General features: G+C 41.7%; 1 protein-coding gene across 1 annotated transcript; it reads left to right on the forward strand.

Moving 5' to 3' along the window:
- Positions 1–277: 277 nt before the first annotated feature.
- ppp1r2 (protein phosphatase 1, regulatory (inhibitor) subunit 2) lies at positions 278–18,956 on the forward strand. Its single transcript, XM_085247394.1, has 6 exons — positions 278–656; positions 11,726–11,833; positions 11,978–12,061; positions 14,093–14,187; positions 16,074–16,241; positions 16,597–18,956. The coding sequence occupies exons 1-6, from the start codon at positions 529–531 to the stop codon at positions 16,614–16,616; spliced, it is 603 nt and encodes a 200-aa protein (XP_085103520.1). The 5' UTR covers positions 278–528; the 3' UTR covers positions 16,617–18,956.
- Positions 18,957–20,642: the final 1,686 nt, after the last annotated feature.

Below are 20,642 nucleotides of genomic sequence, written 5' to 3' on the forward strand. Positions count from 1 at the left end.
AGTCAAAAAGTTATATTGTAATATTGTTGTAGTGTTTAAAAATGTGAAAAATAAATACATTTTAGCACGTTTATGTAGAATTGACCCTATCAATTAAAGGTGACAGCCTACGTTATTTTTAGATAATTATAATCTTGTTATTGTTATGGGGTTTTGTCTTTTGTAAGTTTTTTTTTAATGGCTTGTCTTTCTAAAAATCTGTCCTTTCCGAGCGCAAAAACGCAGCACCAGATGAAAAAAAATGAAATCTCGTTTAGAAATCCCGCGATATGTCGCGTCGACCAGACCCGCTAGTAGCGCTGTTACCCCGCCGCCCAACCAGTCAGTGTACAACCGGGGAGAGAGTAGACATGCAGGATCCTGACTAGATTTCTCCGGAGTTTGAGGACGAGCACTGAGTTATGACGGAGTGCACCATTAAACCAGGGTCTGTGTTTTGTAACTGAATCGTATAAATCACAGAATAAGAAAACCAGCGCAGGAGAAATAGTTGAAAGCCAGCACCGGTCTGACAGTCAGCGTGTGGGAATGGCAGCTCCCCGGCCGATAAAAGGCATCCTGAAAAACAAGAACAGCGCTACAAACAAGTCGCTGCCCGACGATGAGCCAAAAGAGATTACAGAACAAGTCCCGGGGCTCTCGGAGGATGACCAACAGTAAGTTTTGCCTGAGCTGTGCTGAGGCTGGTAGCCGAGTAACGTTAGCTAACGATGGCTAAACACTTGTTAGCCTTTCTAACGTTACCCCGCTCTCACCCCATTGGCTGTTAATGTTTGCCGGCAATGTGTGGTGCCGAATTGAGAACTTTCTGGGTGTTTCTGTAACTATCAGACAGTGATGTCTTGTCTCTGATTTAAACCTTGATGGGAGGTATGACCGAGCGCTAACGTTTACACGGTGTAAATTAGTGTAAATTACACCCCCTTCGAAGCAGGTTAGCCTGTAATAAACAATCACCACATGCAGTGTGACTGTAACGCCTGCTAACAAACGGTTATTCTGTTAGAGGTTTCAGTGCCCATCACTGTGTAGTAGCATGAATCAGCACTAGTAAAAGAAGGTGTGGAGCTGTTACCGCGATAGTGACAGCTCTCAGATGACCATTATCATAATAGGCATAATAACGTGAAGTTGGGCAAAAAGTGGCGCGTTTACGCATGGATGTGTAGACTAATGTATTGCGAGAGGATCGAGGATTTTCATGACCTAATCTAAGGCCATTAATTTCATCAACCTTCTCTGCCAGTGATTTTAAGCAGCAAGTGGTTTGTTTTATGGTTATGGATCAAGATTTGGATAAGGAAAAAAACCTCTGGATGTTAAAGAAATACACTGCATGCGATGCATGTCTAATGCAAGCACCGTGTAACACTTTGCCTGTTAAAGGATGTATTAGAGTGATCGATATCTACGACATTTACAGCACAGCTACAATCAACACCCTGTTACCAGACCACACTGTCCCTACGGCTTAAACTTTATACTAAATACTACGTGTTGCCAAAGATTTGATTCGTCTGCCAGACTTCAGATTTGTGTCCTCTTTCATTTTCCTCTGATATTTATGTCTGACACTGACATTATCACTGAAACAACTGTCTGTGGTAAACATGGTCGTCCTCATGCATGTTTCGAAAAGCAAAAGAAATATGTTGTATCACTTAAGAAAAACAAACCTTAAAAAACAAACTAGAAACGATCATATTTTCTGAAGCAGTTCATCGGCATATAGAATTGCTCAGCAAAGCATGAAAGGACAGGACATTAGCAGTCACAAACATCATGTTACTTTGAGTAAGATCCTGAATGCATCACTTTATGCTACCTCAAGCTTTTGCATTTTTGATACACTGCCAGAGCACCACAAATCTGCTGTGGGGGGAAAATCAAGGATTCTGATTCACTTTAGTCAAGGTGATTATTATTCTGCTCTTTCAAGGGTTGAATTCAGTACCATACTGTAAACCATACCTTCAACAGACCTGAAACAGCTGCTGCAAGCCAGCACCATAAGGAGACAGGACATCCAAATCATCAGCATATATCAAATGGTTAATAAGGCTCTCCCTGATTTAGTGTTTTAGAAAGACTATCCTTATATAAGTTGAAGAGAACAGGTGACAGTATCCCACCTAGTCAAATAAAAAGGGTGTAGATGCGCTCCTGCCTCACTGAACTCAGATTGATATGAACAGCAATAATGTGGGATTCTTATCAGATATGAGGGGGGACACACTCACATCTCATAACACTGCTGTTGAATATTCATGAGGCTCGGTATAACCTCTGCTTTCTGAACACATCTAATTTGACCTTTATTTCCAGCTGCCTATCAGATTTTATGGGCACCTCACGTTATTTGGCTTAACATCCAACTTCATGTTGGCCAGCGCGACTGCTCACATAACCACTAGTAGTAAAGGATATCAAGGATGGGGGTGGGGTTGCTTCAGATTCGGGACCATTGCAGGGCAAATAAATCAGAGTGGGCCAATAGTCTCACAGGGACGTGACTAGGGTACCTAATGAAATGCTGATATGCAGAAACCGGTGCAGAGAACTGCTTAATCAGCCATCCTGTTGCCTGTTAGGTACTTGTGCTGAGGATTGAGTTGACAAGAGCTGCAGGTTATCTTCTCTCTGTCTGGAGCCTCACCTTCTCATATGCATTTGACTGTGGCAGGGAACATGAACCAAATGACCGAATCCAGTTAGGTCATTTCCACAGCCAACTTTCTGTTTTCTCTCTGGCCTCAGGCAACTGTGCGTAAACAAACTTTTGAAGCTGTTGAATTAGGTTGTATTAGTGCCAACAAGGTCAAATTTTAACAAAGGGACCATATATAAGTAAGCAAGGTGGTTCCATTTGGCTCTGCTGTTTTTTGATTATCCCGGTAATGTGTGACATTAGGAGACGTGGCATAGTGTGATCGAGGAGTGGACACAAATCCTAATAAGATCAAAAATGGTGACTTAGTCGGGTATTTGTGACAGGAGGAATACCTGAAGCAAAAAAGAATAACGTTTGCACAGGAAGTTATCAAGGTTAATGCAGAGAGGTTCAGATCCCTCATTAGTGAACCCTTGAGCAAGTTTGAGTCACTGCAAAGCACATTTGCTGTATGGGCTAAACTTTTAAAAAATGAACCCTGCTTACAGGATACAGCTTTACATATGTTGATGTGATGAAGTCAATAAAATGAATGTACACAACATATGAGGGCTTTTGAGGCACTACATGAAATGAGTTCTGTGTGCTTTATAGTCATGGACATTTATTAACACCACCCACCTGCCAAATGCTGCTACATTTTTGGGAGCTCACTGGACTCTATCAATAACAGCATTTATCATGTTCATGAATAAACCCTCCACATGTCTTACTGGTTACTTTCAAAGGGTAACCATCCAGTTCTTTTTACTTGGCAGAGGCTAACTGTGATTTACCATCCACTGTGCCTGCTGTTTATCCTGTGCCATCACGTCTAGACAGGAGGAGCTCTCTCTGAGCTGCAGCATGAGAAATTAGGCCATACCAGGATGGCAGTTAATAGTGAATTCCTAATTCAACAGTGAATCAAGCTTTTTCTGTACTGTTCTAAAAATAGCCTCTCTTTGACTGACGAGGAAGTGGAGGAAAAAGAGTTTTCTGGATGGATCCCGTGTGCAGCCAAGCACCAAATCCATGGAGAACTCGAGCTGGACCGTGTCAACACTGTCTGCATGCAGAGCATCCATGCTCTCATATTGTACCAATATAGATGTTAATGTTTTGTCTTCAAACATTTTTCATAATTTTCAAAACCTTGGGTAAATGCTCGTCATCCCCTCCCCCCAAAACAAATAAACAACAAAATAAATCAAAACAAAAAAGCCACAAGATATAATAATCAAGTTGTTTATTTAGTCTGATAGATATTGTTGAGAATCAAATGGTTAAGCAACACAGGAAGATGTAATGCACAATAAAGCTGATTTCAGAATCATCTAGAGTTTTAAAGCCTTATCAGTCCAGGGTTTCTATCTCTAAATGGGACTTTTTTTGGGGGGGGGCGGTTACACATGTACATCACTGGTTTGCGTATAGTTAAAGCAATGACTCTGTATTACCTTACTCAACAGAGATGGTCTTGTTATTTTTGGCCATTTGTTAAATATCAGTGTTTTTAAGATAAGATAAGATAAGATAACCTTTATTAGTCCCACACGTGGGAAATTTGTTTTGTCACAGCAGGAAGTGGACAGTGCAAAAGTTATGAGGCAAAAATTAGAATACAATAAGAATAAATACAGTACACAACTGTACAGAATAGAATAAAATAAAATACTATATACAGTAGAATAAAATAAAATAAATATACAATAAGATAAAAATAGAATACAAATACTATATACAACTGAGTAAAAATACAACGATGACAGAAAGGATTATTGCACTTAGTATTATTGCATATGTGTGGATGTGTGTGCTTGATCAGTTAAAGTCTTTATTATGGAGTCTGACAGCAGTGGGGAGGAAAGACCTGCGAAATCTCTCCGTCCCACACCGTGGGTGCCGCAGTCTCCCACTGAAGGAGCTGCTCAGTGCTGTCACAGTCTGCTGCATGGGGTGGGAGATGTTGTCCATCAGGGATGACAGCTTAGCCGCCGTTCTCCTGTCACTCACCACCTCCACTGGGTCCAGAGGGCATCCTAGAACAGAGCTGGGCCTTCGGATCACCCTGTTCAGTCTCTTCCTGTCCCCAGCAGAGATGCTGCCGCCCCAGCAGACCACGCCATAAAAGATAGCAGAAGCCACAACAGAGTCATAGAAGGTCTTCAGGAGTGGGCCCTCCACTCCAAACGACCTGAGTCTCCGCAGCAGGTACAGCCTGCTCTGCCCTTTCCTGTAGAGGGCGTCTGAGTTATGAGTCCAGTCCAGTCTATTGTTCAGATGAACACCAAGGTACCTGTAGCTGTCCACAGCCTCAATGTCCATACCTTGGATGTTCAGTGGTTGCAGTGGAGAATGCTTGTGCCTGCGGAAGTCTACCACCAGTTCCTTTGTTTTACTGGCGTTGATCTGGAGGTAGTTCAGCTGGCACCAGTCCACAAAGTCTTGGGTCAGACCTCTGTACTCCTTGTCATCCCCATCAGTGATGAGGCCGACTATTGCAGAGTCATCAGAGAACTTCTGCAGGAAGCACTGGGTGGAATTGTGGGAGAAGTCTGCAGTGTAGATGGTGAAGAGGAACGGAGCCAGAACCGTTCCCTGTGGGGCCCCCGTACTGCAGACGACCCTGTCCGACACACAGCCCTGAGTCCTCACATACTGTGGTCGGTCGGTGAGGTAGTCCAGGATCCAGGATTTGTTTTGTTTTTTAAATGCTTGTATTTTTATCTCTGTCCTAATGAGTGTCCTGTATTTGGAGGTCAAAATCTCCTTCATAGGTACCAGCACAGCGTTACAAAGCAGGTTTTTTTTTTTTTATTAAAACATCCCAATAGTCAGTGTGTGCATGAATGTATTTAAAGGCTTATTATCTGAAGGTTTTATTGTAGAATACAGGCAGTTTATATACCGAATGATTTGCCCTGTTGAGTGTCATTCACAAAAGAGTTGGTAAGGCTAATTTCTGCCATGATTTTAAGTTGGCAGCACTAACAAAGAGCAACAGCACAAACATGTTCTCCTTCTTATCATCTTCAATTGTATAAAACATCCCATTCCCTCCACCAGCTCGCTCTGCCAGCAGGATATCCTGAAGTAGCTTTACAAAAACCCACCATTCATTTATGTGACCACCTGTCCGTGTTTACGCGCTTCATGCACTCTCAGTCTGACTCTGTGGTTTACAGTCAGTGCGATGCACCTTTTAGAATTTTTTTTCTTTATCATCTCTTAGATGAAACAAACAGGATCCGCTATTCCAGCAATTTGTGTTCATGGACATGAATTGGGGCCTTTTTATCATGACCTTTGGCACAAATACAAAGTTTTGTGTTTCAGTAGAAAGATTGGCATGTCTGAATGAGCTGTTGTTCACAAGAATCTTGGACACGTTACCATGGTGACCATGAAAACAGTTCTAAAATAACTAGCAGCCATTGCATTTTTAGCCCAAGCTGTGATTTTCTTTTTCCAAACCTAACCAAGTTATGTATTTTGAATTAATCACATATTATGTGTTAATAAATAATGCAAAAGTGTGAATGGTATGTGACTCCTATATGGCTCTGATGTGAGCGGAAAAAGGAGTCGCTCCGTCAACAACCCCCAGCCACTAGGGCTGCTCGATTATGGCAAAAATGATAATCACGATTATTTTCACTGATATTGAGATCACGATTATTTGACGATATTTATTTAACCCTTTAAGACCTACTATAGAACCAAGTCCACCAGAGCTTATATTATTTTTATTTATTTATTTTACATGCTGTAGTGCCATTTGTGGGAGCATTTCAAGTTGCTATACATCAATACAACTGTTATAGCCCATATTTTAATAATATGTATGCATTAAGTGCATAGTAATTACATAAATTGCAAAAAAGTGCAATAAACTACAAAAAAAAAATTGAAAATCGCTTTTGTTTTGTTTACATATATTTCTACTTGGAGAAATTTAAGAGGTTTATCCCTCAAAACTTTAAATACAATAAAGTTGCAAAAAATAGTTTACAACAACAGGAAATTTATTTTGAGTGTCTTCATAGTTTTATTTTGGAGATACAGCAATTTTTATATACTGCAGGAAAAACAAAAAACAATCCTATGATGCAAATTTGCAAAGAAAACAGCATGTGCATCATTTCACTGTGGGAAGTGTTACGAACAGCTGATAGGAACGGCAAAGCGTGTTTCTGGAATATTATGCTTTTGTTCCTGCAAGCGCTTTTTATGCAGTTTTTGCAAAGCTATATGTGGAACGAAACCGTGACCGAGGACAAGCTGATGGCATCAGATGTAAGTACAACTCCTCCGGTTTCATATGCAAAACAAATTATTGCGCTAGCTTACACGGTTCAGGTTCTACAGGGATTTAAAAATAGTTACGCAAAACGGAGCGTGCTGCTCTGACCGGCTTTAAAGGGTTAACAATGACTTTAAAAAAATAATATAAAATAGTGTGCAACACCACTGAAGTTTTTTTTTTTTTTTTTAACTCTTTTCAACCAACGGCAGTCACTCTCCAAATAACTTCTGCTTAGCTTTCCGAGCTTCCCTCGGGTCCTCTTAATCAGCGGTCTCCACCCTTTTTTGCGCCACGGACGGTTTATGCCCGACAATATTTTCACGGACCGGCCTTTAAGGTGTCGCGGATAAATGAGGGAGGGGCTAATAATCGGCTCAGTCATTTTTAATGATCGTTGAAAGCCCAGATCGTAATCGTGATTAAAATTCGATTAATTGAGCAGCCCTACCAGCCACCCCTAAATGTGGGTGAAGTTGTCTTTTTTTTGTTTTGCTTTTTTTTAAAGCAGAAAATGTTGATCTTGTGTTGTACGTGGACCAAGATCATTACAAACACGACAGAGCAGATTCAATTCAAGAAAACAAAACACATGTCCACAGACATGAGTTTGCAGAGCAGCAGGTGTGACAGCTTTACAAACTGCCACGAGATTGCTTTGGATTTGAAAAAGCAAAGATAAATCTTAGAAGAAAATAAAGTAATAGGGTTCATTAGAAGCGGGGATTATATTCCTTCTGCATTCAAGGCTAAAAAACAAGCACTGTTCCTTGTCCCTTTAATCACCCACTGCTATTTAGTTAACAGTAATGTCTGAGTCTCACACCCAGTCATATATAATTCATTGATGCCTCCATGAAATCCAACCTTTCCCTAACTGTCTCGCAGGCCTCATCATGGCTGTATGATGTAGTGTCAGACTGGTAGGCAGTGAATCTCTGATTTTCCATAACATGGATAGTAGACAAAACTTTGTTAACCTCTGGCTGTCATTTTACACTCCTCTGTACAGGTCAGATGGGGTCAACTGTGTTTCCAGTTGAAACTGGAAACACAGTTGACCAGCCAGCTTTTTTATCGAGGAAAGATCAACAGGTGTCTAACAGCCTCTTGTCTACCAGGTTAAAGTGTGACCACAGCTTTTTTTAAGAAGCAGTAAAATGTGCAGATATCTTACTCTTTTGTGGCACATGGCCCAGGAGTGGGTCGTAATTTAGTGTTATACCACCTGCGGGTGTAGTTTTGTTCAGATAAAATGAAACATTTGACCTTTGAAGTTTAGGATTCGTGACGTCATCGTGATTGCCAGTGCATTTAATTTGTGTTCCACCCTGCTCCGCTTCTCCCCTGAACATTTTCCTCTACAGTCTGAGCAGATCAGAGGAGCTTAAGGAATAGTTTTCGTCCTAATTCTAGCTGGCCGTCTCTCAAACTTTGTGTAATCTTTTTCTGTGCTGTACCCAAGGGTGCGCACACTTGTTAAGTATATATCTTAATAATTCTCACTGTATTATCACTGACCTGCCAAATGAGTAATCAAAAAGTTGCTGTGTTGTCTAATAATTGTGAGACTATTTGGCTGTGACCATCTGTAAATGCAAGCAGATATAGGCCACTTTTACCAGTGTGGTTTACAGTAGATCAGTTGGAGGGGACAAAGGGAAAATGATAACGACTACATAAATGTTCAAATGGTTGTCTACGTTATCTTTTCTATTGCTTGCTCAACAGTTTGCAGTCAGCAGATGGATTTAATAGGAGGTTATCTTAACCATGAGTTATCCTTATTTGCTCACACAAACCTGGTATTGGCTTGCTTTGTTTTTTCTCCTCTCACACCACCACAGTCTGCACAGCAGTAACTGAGGAGGTGGCTCATGGCCTTCTTTTCAGGCCGTCTGCCTGTTGTGTGGTCTTGATCAGAGCTGATATTTGGTGAAATTCAAAGTTAAACTGGGACACCTGTAAAAACTGATTAGCTCTTCCCTGTGGCTGGTATTCATTTCCTTCCCTGGCTGCTACTGCTTTAATGCTAATTTTCCACGCTCCCTGTTGTAAATATTTAATTTGGCACTTTCATTTGGTTTAATTAAGCGTTCCCTTTGGCACGCTTCCTTTTTATGTTGTTTCCCCGTGAGCCAGGTCATGGCACTCGCTTAGAGTACTCAGGAAGCAGTATATTTTGTGAATTTATACTGACCTCTGTTTATAAACTGTGCCCGCTGCTGTTACTGCTGGCGGGCTGATGCTGCGGTAGAGGGCACAGGGGCTGGACCTTTCCTCACCGCCCTCTGCCTATGCCACCTGATAGCACGGCTCAGCTCGCAGTGATGACTCACTCTATTTAATGAGTTTTCCTGAAGCGTTATGTCGCCAGCTGTTGACCACCTTCGAGAGGAAGTCATCATCACATAAGAGATGGAGCTCTATATTTAGTGTGTACTAGTAGTTGGTTGTGTCCTGTTTTTTCTTCGCGTGCAGAGGCAGGTGCTTCATCTTTGCACTACAATTTTCACGATGCTCTTAATGACTTAGTGAAGATGTTTGGTGGGAATGAAACAGAGGGGTCTGCTTCTGTTTTCTTTTCTTTTTTTTATAAATATAAATGAAACACTAGAGTGAAGTAAACAAAACACTAATGTGCAAAATCCTGTTTATTTCCAAGACCCTAGTCTGCTGTTATGTTGCTGAAGCTCTGCTTGTCTTTAGTCTTGTCTGATTTGACTCTTGCAGCTGAAATTTTCCCCAACTTGTCAAGTAGGAAGAAAGGAGCCACAGCAATCTCAGGTCATGAATACTTTGATGCAGATGAAAGCTTTGTGGTTGATATATTTGTAAAAAGTGCACATTGATTCTGTGCATTCATTCCAAAAGCAGCTTATTTAGAGTATTTTCTTCCACTGCTAGGCCACTTTGTGAGCCACAGTTCAGGCCAGCAGCATTGTCCCATTTGGTGCTCAAGTTTTAGCCAAACTTGGCGATTGGAAGGTTTATATCAGTATTGAGATCTACTAATCCTCTGTTCCAATCCTCTGTTTTGATGTGTCATTGTGACAAGCCAGGAGATCTACCTGTTCTTCCAGTGGAGTTCCTTTTTGAATTTGTCTTGTAAGTCTGAGATTAGCCGTAATCCATGTATGGGAAAGCTACATCAGCCTGGCCCAGCCCGGACATCGCAGGGCCTTTGCTTTGGTTTGGGAACAGCAGTGGGTGAAGTCCTCCAACAGTTGATTCTTTTGTCATAATGCACAAAAATTAAAGTTGCCTTGGAATGCATCGCAACATCCTGACAGTAAAAATAAGCTGTTACGTTGGAGGGTTGGGCGGTGGCACTTCTGTGAGGTTGGTGAGCACCAAGCATTTTGGCAGCTGATGAGAATCTTTTCTCCACCGCCCAGCTGTGTACCACTGTTAGCATGGTGACATAATAGGGACAATGTTGCACATGTATCTGATCTGTTTACATTAAAAAAACACTGACTATGCCCTCTTTCCTAATGTCGTCAGGAAAGGCAGCGTGCCAGATTGACCAGGGAGATGCGTGCTGTCTGTCATGCCTCTCACGCATGAAAAGGAGAGAGTTTGTCATCCTATAATCACTTAATCTGAGGCAGTCCCCATCATGACAGGCAAACATCTCGTGTAGTCTGAGTTCAGCATGAGTCCAACTGTTTAGAAATTGACATAAACGCAGCTCTTGTGTTTGAAGCTTTCATGTAAACAGTTTAATGAACCAGTTCATTCACATCAAGCAGTTGTAGCGCTCAAGTCTGTGGAGCTTTTTTGGCTTGTCGCAGGAGGCGGTGGATTAAGCATCTCCTGCCTCCCACTCCTTCCTGTCTCCCGTGATACTTGACCTTTTGTTCCATGAACAAAGTCAAGATGTGGTACCTTAGCAGAAGAAAGCAGAGCTGGGTTAACCAGACCCTGATAACCTTGAATTGAGGCTGTTTGGCTGAACATGTCTGGAATTAGAAGTTTTAAATGTGTGAAAAGTAGAAAGTTTCCTTGGCTTGGAATAAACTGAAAGGAGAAAGAAATGTGAATATAAAATGGAAATTATTACAAGTAAGTCTACAGAAATCTGCCAAACTCTTGGCAGTGCAAAAACATCTTCTTCTGTGAGTTAAAAGAAACAGTTCCAGCATCACTCCTCTTGGCAGGTGGCAGGTGTTCTCTTTATCCTCCTGAGCAAAAATTCAAATTCAGCACTGATTTGCTGTCTTTGTCTCAGTTCATTTCCTCTAAGGATTTGAAAGGGTAGCACGGATTAGTGTAATTTTTGAACAAAACAAAGCCGAGGTGAAAACCTTATTCCCCAGATGAGAATAAAACCATTTGAGGGATTAGAAGCAGACGTGCTAAAGAGAGATGGAACCAGAATCAACTCTTGATGCGATTGTTTCAAATGAGTCAGTTGTTGGACTTTTGGCCTCATTCACTCACAGCTGATAAGCCTCACCACCCACTTAAACCCACACCCTCATCTGCAATGTGTTACCTTGACACAAAAGCAAAGGCCGTGGCACTTCCTGGTAGTTGCTGGGACAAACTGGTGCGGAGGACATTTCTGGGCCGTGTGTGTGTGTTTGTGTGTGTGTGTTCCCAAAATAATGCGGTCTGAGTGAAAACTGGGGCACATTCAGTCCTAGATTAAATCTGTTCACTCGTCTCCCTGGAGGAAACTGGGATGGGATGGTAGCTGGGTGCGCAGTGGTCCACATTGAGTGACTGTCTGTTTAACCCTTCTTCTTCCATCCATTTTACAGGAAGAAGTCCCAGAAATGGGATGAGATGAACATCCTGGCCACATACCATCCACCTGACAAAGATTACGGCCTGATGAAGATCGATGAACCCAGCACACCTTACAACAGGTTCAAAATATCATTTTAAATATTACTAAAACAGCACTCTACAGGGCAGTTTATCATTCGTTTCTTTTTCTATAGAGGTGCCTGACTGTTCAGGACTTTTTCTTGCCCTGCTTTCATTATCCACTTTATAAACTTCTCTTTCAGGATGATTGGGGATGACGAAGATGAAGGGGCACTGAGTGACTCAGACGGCCAAAGTGGACTTGCAGTCGATGACCTGGCATCAAAGTAAGAATTGAACTTGAGCGCTGGGAGACAAATGCAAATGAAAAGCGAGGGTGCAGCTGATTGTAGACGCTATCATTGTTGTCCTTCAACGGGAATGTGCATAAAAATGACTCCGATGGCTTTCAGACACTGAGCGCCATGTTACTGCACAATTAGTCCCAGTGACAGAACTTGTAGTAATATTCTGATCCACAAACATATGAAGCAGTCTGTGTGTTTTTCTTAACAGCTGTTCCATTCAGTTAAAGTATGACTTCAAATATACTCCGATGAATAAGTGTTTTTGCTGGAAGTTGGAAGGACTATAATGCCAGCATATAGTCACATCCTGCTGATTCGTTTTTAAATATGTGACCTATTGCAAGTAGTTTCGGTGACCACTTTGAATTGCAAGGGAATCAATCGCACATCAGGTGGGAAGCAACCTGTCTCCAACCAAGGTTGGCAAATAATTGCCATCTGATCGTCAATCAGAGCCACCGAGTGCAACTTGTCTACGATGCTTTGCAATGAGAGTTGACTCAACTTGTTGCCACCTGGGTATATTCATGTATAAAAGCAAGGCTATTGAGTGCCTGTGTCACCTTGCAGTTATCTGCCATGCTGCAGCAACAGTGTCACTATTTGTAAAGGAATTAGCTTCAGATTTGTGAGGTTATCACGGATGATGAAGTCAAATAAGAGTAGGAACGGAAATAAGCTTCTTTTTTTCAGGGTTGTATTGGGCTTATAAGTATTTGGTGATGACAACAGATGTAAACACGATTTGCTTATCAATGAGTTTGAGGTGCTTTCTTTCATGGACATCTTATTACTGCTTATGCTAACAAACCCCCAGCTAACATTGCAGGTTCTTCTGCTGTCCTCAGGCTGGGGCTAAACCCTGTTTTTGGTCTGCCAACAAATTTCTTCTATACTGTAACACGCTTGCTAAAGCCACTATGGCACTGTCTGTATTTGAAATCTGAGAATTTTACAGTATGTGTGTTATCAAATCCAGTTTGAATGCACTCCACATGTAATCTCTTGGAGTGAAAATACTGAATTAGGAGCTGAAGCTTGAGGGCATACTGAAGATAGGTGCTTTTACAAAACAAGTGATTTGTGTCATAATTCATGGACACAAATGGAAAGCAGGAGGGCGGATAACATCTTATTGTCTCCTGCTATTGCGATCCAAAAGGTCTGTGTTCAGAAGCCACTCCGAGCCGTGATGCGGACGCTAACGGGAAGCTCGAGAAGCGTGTCCGCTGCGAGTTACTGTGCTTACATAAGCGTATCGGCGCAGTTGGGGATGAGCTCGTTCGAGTGTGTGTGCTCCAGAGTGTAGCGATTAGCTTCAGGCTTGGAAGTCAATTAGCCTCCTTTGTTTGCTTGTGCAATGAGTGCCAGCCATTGTTTTACACTAAACCCTCCAGATAGTGCAGCAGCTGCTCTCTTCCTCTGCGCTCTTCCTCGTTTAGATCCTCAGCATCCACTCTCTCTCTCGCTCCCGTCATCCATCAGTTATCCAACTGTGCTTTTCCTGTGCTACCTTTGCTTCTTAACTGTATCTCACGTGCCATCTCTCTTCCTCTTGTCTTCACAATGCTTCGCCAGCATTGTTTCAGCACATAGAAACAGCTCTCGAGCTGGTTGGTTGGAGAGCAGTTGCACAGTAAATGGGAGCTTCCCCGTGGGCACTTTCACATTTTCACTACCATCCACTCAGCCATGACTCGTTATTCATTTTGTCCACCTCTGTTAAAGCTCTTTGTTATTTTTATCTCATGCTTGAGTACTCGCACACTCTCATCCCTGCACTTTTCACTCTGCCTACTCGTTTTTCCACCTCCCCTAATGCCTCTCCTGCTTTGTTTCTCTCCAGTTTATTTGTTTGTTTTAACCACTCACAGTGACTTTGAGGCTCTATCAGTCATTGCCTGTTTGCGTTTGGTTTCACACTTGTGTAATGGAGTGAAACCGAAATTAAGACAAGTAAAATTGGATTGTGAATCTCCTAATGTATGCCCTTTCTGTTTCTCTCTTAAGGCTGGTGGCAGCAGAGGGCTCAGAGCCTCGCTTCATGAAAGAAGAGGAGGAGAGCAGCGAGGAGGAGGAAGAGGAGCTCACTCCCGAAGAACAAGGTAGACATCCACTCAGATTTCAGTGGAATACTGCAATTTTTTTCTCTGAAGCCGTCATGGGCTTGCAGCCTATTTTGGCGTGTGCGTCCTGCAGTTCACCTGTTTATGTATTCCTTCCACCTCAACACAAAGTGTCCTACACAGCTGTGAGGGTGACTAAATGCAGAGTGACACTCCACAGCCAAGTGCTGGCAGAGAGGGGACAGACTGAGAAAGAGCTCAAGTGTTCGGTGTGCTCTTGACCTTCTGCTGACTTCCTCCACACACACACACACACACACACACACACACACACTGACTCTCTCTGTCAGCATGCGTTTAACTGTTCTCCCACCTTGCCCTTCTGTGCACACTCTCGGCACACTCCGCTCTCAGATGCAGAGCTGTATTAGGAGACACACACACACACACACACACACACACACACACACACACACACACACACAGAATGTATTACTGTCGCTGGCTTTTATATTTATATCTGGCCCGTGCAGGCAACAGCGAGAGAACAGTCTGGAAAGTCACAAATCCGGTCAATATCCTCCCAACTGCAAGAGCATCATCAGCAGTTTTTGGACGTGCAGTTTAATCATGTGACACAACAGGATGATAAGATTTGTTAAAAGCAATAACAACAGATGTGTGTTAGTGCATGTTAATAGGATTGTCATTAAAGTACTCTAACACTGAATTTTCTACCACAGATTATCTGTTGTTAATTAAGTTAATTTATTTATGTAATGGACAAGCCCAAAGATGGGATTGGATGGTTTTTTTTGCAGTATAATAATCTGAAAATCTAATTAAATTAGAAGTAAACTATCCCGGGGTTTCATCTCAGTGGGACATGCCAGCGTGCAAAAGTAGCAGCGTTCATCCTCGACAATATTCATACAGTTTTATTATGCAGCCACAAAGTTATTTATTTTTTTAAATTATTAAATAGTCTTACATCAACAAGTACTGACACTAAATGTTTTTATTTGCTCTGTATTTCTGCGTACATGCAGTGTCTGAAATGGTTTAATTAGCCCACTGCTTCACACATTAGAAACTCTGCTTCTGCTTGGCCAAACCTCGTTGTAACCTTTACTGTCTCAGATGTGTGCATTAAATGCTGAGTTGGCCAGTGCCGCATCACTGACACTGTGAGGCGTAAACACAGGCCAGCAGCGCCTCTGTTAGGTCTCAAACAGGCTCCACACAAAACTGCTTACATTACACAAAGGCCAGCTGGATCAAACAGCAGAAATGCAGGAGTCGCGTAAACATTCACAACATCCACTCTGACTCACCGGTGAAGGTTATCAGTGTCCTCGAGGATGCGGTGTGGGCTAATCAAAGTCAATCGGAGCGTTTCCATGACCACAGGAGTACATGGCATTAGGGAAGGAATGAAAATTTCTGTTTTTAGTTGTTGATGGAGGAAGGATGGTGTTTGAGTCTGGAAGTGTAACTGGAACATTTCTCTTGGATGTCAGTGAAACCGATCCATATGATTGCTGAGGTTTTTGTGTGAAGATGTTGGCTTTCTTCTTTTAGTTGCTATAGCGACCCTCGCTGCAATGTCCAGACTGCAGGTCATGCCATGCTTGAGATTTTTTTTTTTTTTTAAACAGGCACGTGTGTTTCCCTCTTATTCATTATTTTAGACCAAATAAAAAACTGCAGACACTTAAATTGTTGTCTATAGTTACTATATTGTCTATTGCAGATTGTTTACTGATGCCAGATGCAGATGTATTGTTGCATGCTTTTACAGTGCATCAACCTTTCCATGAGTCACAAGTAAAGCTCTGTTTTATCATTATAGTTATAACATGCCAGCATTGAACTCGCTGCTTTTGGCAAATTAAAGTGATTTCAAATGTCTCTGTCCCCTGTAGCCAAAAAGAAACAGTTTCAGATGATGAGGAAGATGCACTACAATGAGGGCCTAAACATCAAGCTAGCCCGCCAGCTCATCGCCAGCGAGCTAGAAGCTGACGAAGACGAGGAGATGAGAGATGACACGGAGGAGACGGAGGAGATCAGTGTTGACCCGCCACAGGAAGGTGAGGGGAGGGAGACTGCGGCCTGTTGGGTATTTGTTAGAGCAGTGATTCCCAAAGTGTGAGCTGGGGCCCCCTGGTGGGCACTTTGAATTCACTTTTTATTTGTATAAAAAGTGAATTCAAATTGGTAGTAGGAAGTGGTTAGTTTGTGATATTATTCATTATTCTTATTGTTTATGCCTCAACTCTTTGCATATGCCCAGGTAGCAATTTATAGCCAACAGCCTGTGTTTATGTTTTTTGAATAAAGTTTTCAAGGGAATACATTACTTGATTAGAGGATGAAAAAGCTGAATAAAATCAAAATATATCCACTCCTGTCTTTTCTCATGTCTTTGTTTCTTTCTTTCTCCAGCTGATTCTCTGGACTCATAGATGCCGTCTCCGACCTTCAGCCCTGCGTGTGTTTGTGTGTGCGTGTATTTGTCGACTCAAGAATCAGAAAGACAACGCTGCTGATGTTTTTAACACTGAGCAACACAGCAAAACACCGCTTCAACACCCATATAACAACTCTCAGCAGCCATTAAACTCCCGGTCACACGTCTGGCTCTACTTTTCCTTCCAACTGTGCAATATGACACACTGGTTTTTTCAGCCTCCACAGTCTGTACAACACACAAAAGAAGACTGTTGCTCCCTCCTCTTCCCTCTCCTGTTGCCAAGAATTTCTTCCTCCCGCCTCTTCTGAACTGGCGTCGCAGTGAAGGGTGTGATTCTGACCCTGAATGGAGGATCAAGGCCTTTAAAAAAAAAAAAAAAAAAAAAAGTACCAGGACTCCCGTCTGGGCGCTCCACACGGCTCCTCTGTCGGCCACAGAGCCAGCACATCAGCCCTGGAGGAAGCCAGGGGAAACCCCACGACCTCTTCAAAGGCGTATCCGAGACATGACGACGGCTCCTTCACCGATGGCTGTGAATATTTTCTTTTTTTTGGGTATGTTTTTGTTTTGCTTTATAACCCGCTGCTCTGTTGTGTTGTCCTTCCCCCTTCAGTACTGTCTGTGATAAAAGTTAGTCCAAATGATGACCAGTTTGTTTGTTTGCTTTCATCCACACTCACGTTTCTTAACAGTTATGCTGAAGACTTCTCATTAGTGTAATGGTATTAAAGTAAGTTGGGGATTCTGTATGTAGCCCACAAAGTTTAAATTTTGCCACCAAAATAATAATAATAATCAAAATTTGATGCCTTACATTGATTAAACTCCTGACATTTGTAATATGTAGAGCAGTGCATCTCAGATTGAGGGCTGTGCTGAGACGGCGTCTTGACCGTGGGGCTGTTGGGCTTTTTGGTTTATAAGCCACTACTTGCAGTGCCTCACCTCGATACTCTCCCATATGGCTACACATTAACTGTATTTACATCAGCACATTGATTTGTTTTTCCCCTGGTATTTCTCAGTTTCATCATTTCGGTTTTACAAACGTGCGTGCCTCATCAGCACCTGATCGAATCCACTGAGAAATTCGGCCTGTGTGACGTCTACTGAGGCACTTTTTTTCTTTTTCTTTTTTTAAATCAGACTAAACTAAAATCTGTTTGTTTTGCTGGTGCATGTTGGGATATGAGGGAAGATCAACGGTATGAGTGTTCTCTTATTTTCCTCGGCAGAGCAGTAACGGTAATTTAAACAGTGTTTTGGGGGCTGTATTGAAGTCTTGCTGCTGAGGTAAAACATCCACTGGAGCGCTGGCTCTGCTCTTGCGTAATTTGCCTACTGCATTAGAGCTTTGACAGAATCTGTGATTATGTTATTTAGTTTGTGTTTTAAGCTTCATCACACACCAGTTGTCGGACTTGTCGAGTATCTCGGTGTGATGCAGTTTGGGATCTCTGTAGAAGGAGATGCTGATGCTACTGACCTTAATGGAGACGTCGGAAGTGGCTTTCGATGGTTTTTTGTAATGTTTGGTGTTCCTGCAAGCGCCGAGGAAGTTGCAACGTAGTCTGACTCGAGTAACAGAGGAAAGAAAGCAAAGGTCCCGATCCCGACTACACACTGTACGACTTGAGTCTAGTAAACAAAGAGGAGGTGTTTGAAATGAAAAGCGTGCAGGAGCCTTGACCGTCTCGTGTTTGGAGCTTTCATTTCCCTCTGACCCTTTAATTCCTCACTGTGATTGAAAGTATTGAGCTTTATATTGTGGGAATGCGGAAAATCATTGAAACATTTGGACTTCTGGATTTATTTTAAAGTCTTATATAAAAACACCTTCTAAGAGAAACTCTGTAAAGTGAGCAGCTAATTATCAAAGGGTTCTCATCAGGAAACAGGAAGTCGATGTTCTCTAGAAGCTCTTCTTCTTCGATGACTGAATCCATAGACTGATAGAAGAGTTCAGAGGACTTCATCTTCTCACTTAGATAAAAAGGACAAGATTAAAATCTGACACGATGACCCCGTAGGTGGTTATTACCCATCAAAAGAAAACGTGCCTCTCATGTATCTTTGTACATGTGTGTAAAATGAACATGATATGCCCCGTTGCTTGTTTCCCCCCCGGTTTGCTTTCTAAGGATGATAGACTGTTAAGCAGCCCCACGACTTTGCACTGTCTCAGAGTGACATGGATGTTGAATCTGTGTTTGTACTTTGTTTTGTTTTTTTTAAACTACCAGACTGCATGTTCTTTGCATCATCAGATTGTCTATATATTTTTTTCCTTTCTTTTTTTTGTCTCTGACCATTAAACACACGTTGTTAGGAATTCCTGTCGTGTGGTTTGTTTTGGAGCAAGAAAATCTGAACTAAACGTGTGTCTGTCTGATTAAAGCCACAAATTACACAGCTTTTCTTAACTGCAGCTCACACAACTGTTTGGTCCTCTAGTTTTTGGGTGTTTAAACTTTTTCTCTTGACATGAGTGTGAAGAGAGAGAGAGAAGCCATTTTAGGTCATCATTCAATTTTTTTAAAAGATTTTTTTCTAGTTTTTCTAGTTTTTTTTTTTTGTTTTTTTTAAAAGAAAAAGCTGTAGAAAAATCCATATTTTAAGAAATAAATGTGTCCATTCCATTAACATACTTTCCCCCAAGTAGTCCTCATATAAGTTGGCAGAAATAAAAGTACCCATTTAAAAAAAAAAAAAAAAAAGTCTCTTGAACTCAGTTATAATACTTAACAATGACTTCGCAGATATTTGAAGCTTCTAACCTAACTGGACTTTTTATTAGCAATACACAGTTGCTTTTTCCCCCTCGTACATTCAATCAGGTGCTGGAAACATTGGAGATTTTGGTCCACATGGACACGATCACGTCACACAGATACTGAAGATTTGTTGGCTGCACATCCGTGGTGTGAATCCTTTTCACCACATCACCAAGATGCTAGATTGGATTGAAATCTGGTGACTGTGGAAGCTGTTTGAGTGGAGGGAACTTATTGTTATTAGTTTAACGCACCTGTTTGGGATGATTTGAGCTATTTTGACCTGCTGCATTATCCTGCTGGAAGAAGCCATTTATGATGCCACTACTACCTGTAGTGATACGCGGCAGAATGAATCCATGCTTTCATGAAATTTTGGCACCACCATTTGAATGTGTCAGCAATGACCAGACTCATCAGACCAGGCAAAGTTTTTTCCAGTCTTTTATTGAGCAATTCATCTCTGTTAACCATAGAGATGGTTGTATGGGGAAATTCCCAGTTTCTTAAGCATTCAGACCAGCTTCTGGAGTACCAACAACGACGTTGCACTTAACATTGCCTTTTCCCCCAAATGTGATGCTCAGACGTGCATGGATAAATGGACTAAGCTGCTACTAAGCGATTAGCACATTAGACATTAGAAAACAAGCAGCCAAACAGGTGTACCTAACACTAGTGCGTATATGCAATATTCAAAAAATCTTCAGGTCTGCTTTTTAACGTTAAGGTACTTTATTGCTGCCCAACAACCCCAGATTTATTTCAGAAGTCTGCACTGCATTATAGCACAGATAAAAATCTGTTTTTCCATTAAGCTGAAGCAGATATTCTGCCTGATTCCAGGTGATCTACTTTACATTAACCATGTTACAGTCCCATCACAGTTGACTTTCACTATATAATGACTGAGCTAATGGTGCGTAAACAAATTAAAAGTAAAAAAGCACATAAAATATATCAACAATGAAATTATTTCAAGCATATTTAAAGTTAGTGCCATACAGATTTTCTTTAAATAAGCAAAAAAAACAAAAAAACAACAACAACAAAAAACAAACCCTCTTAACAGTAGGCTGCCACCAGATGGCGCTGTCGCACAAAACTTCTCATCTTCCCGGAGGATTTCTAGTCATTCTCAGAGGATAAAGCTTGACATTCTCCGTGCAAAGGATTATTCTGCGTGTTTCGTCTGGTGTGTGTGTTTCCGGCAAGGAAAAAAGAAAAGAAATGCATCATCTGAG

This window comes from Mchenga conophoros, linkage group LG15 (genome assembly GCF_057382185.1).
Source record: "Mchenga conophoros isolate Kocher_MC1m ecotype Shallow Benthic linkage group LG15, M_conophoros_male_GT1.1, whole genome shotgun sequence".
NCBI lineage: Eukaryota > Metazoa > Chordata > Actinopteri > Cichliformes > Cichlidae > Mchenga > Mchenga conophoros.

What these genes read in the sequence shown, in the direction of transcription:
- ppp1r2 (XM_085247394.1), top strand. Translation starts at nt 529, where the DNA reads ATGGCAGCTCCCCGGCCGATAAAAGGCATCCTGAAAAACAAGAACAGC. An exon ending in CCCAGCACACCTTACAACAG is followed by an intron (nt 11,834 to 11,977) that starts GTTCAAAATATC and finishes CTTCTCTTTCAG; the next exon opens with GATGATTGGGGATGACGAAG. An exon ending in TGTTGACCCGCCACAGGAAG is followed by an intron (nt 16,242 to 16,596) that starts GTGAGGGGAGGG and finishes TTCTTTCTCCAG; the next exon opens with CTGATTCTCTGGACTCATAG.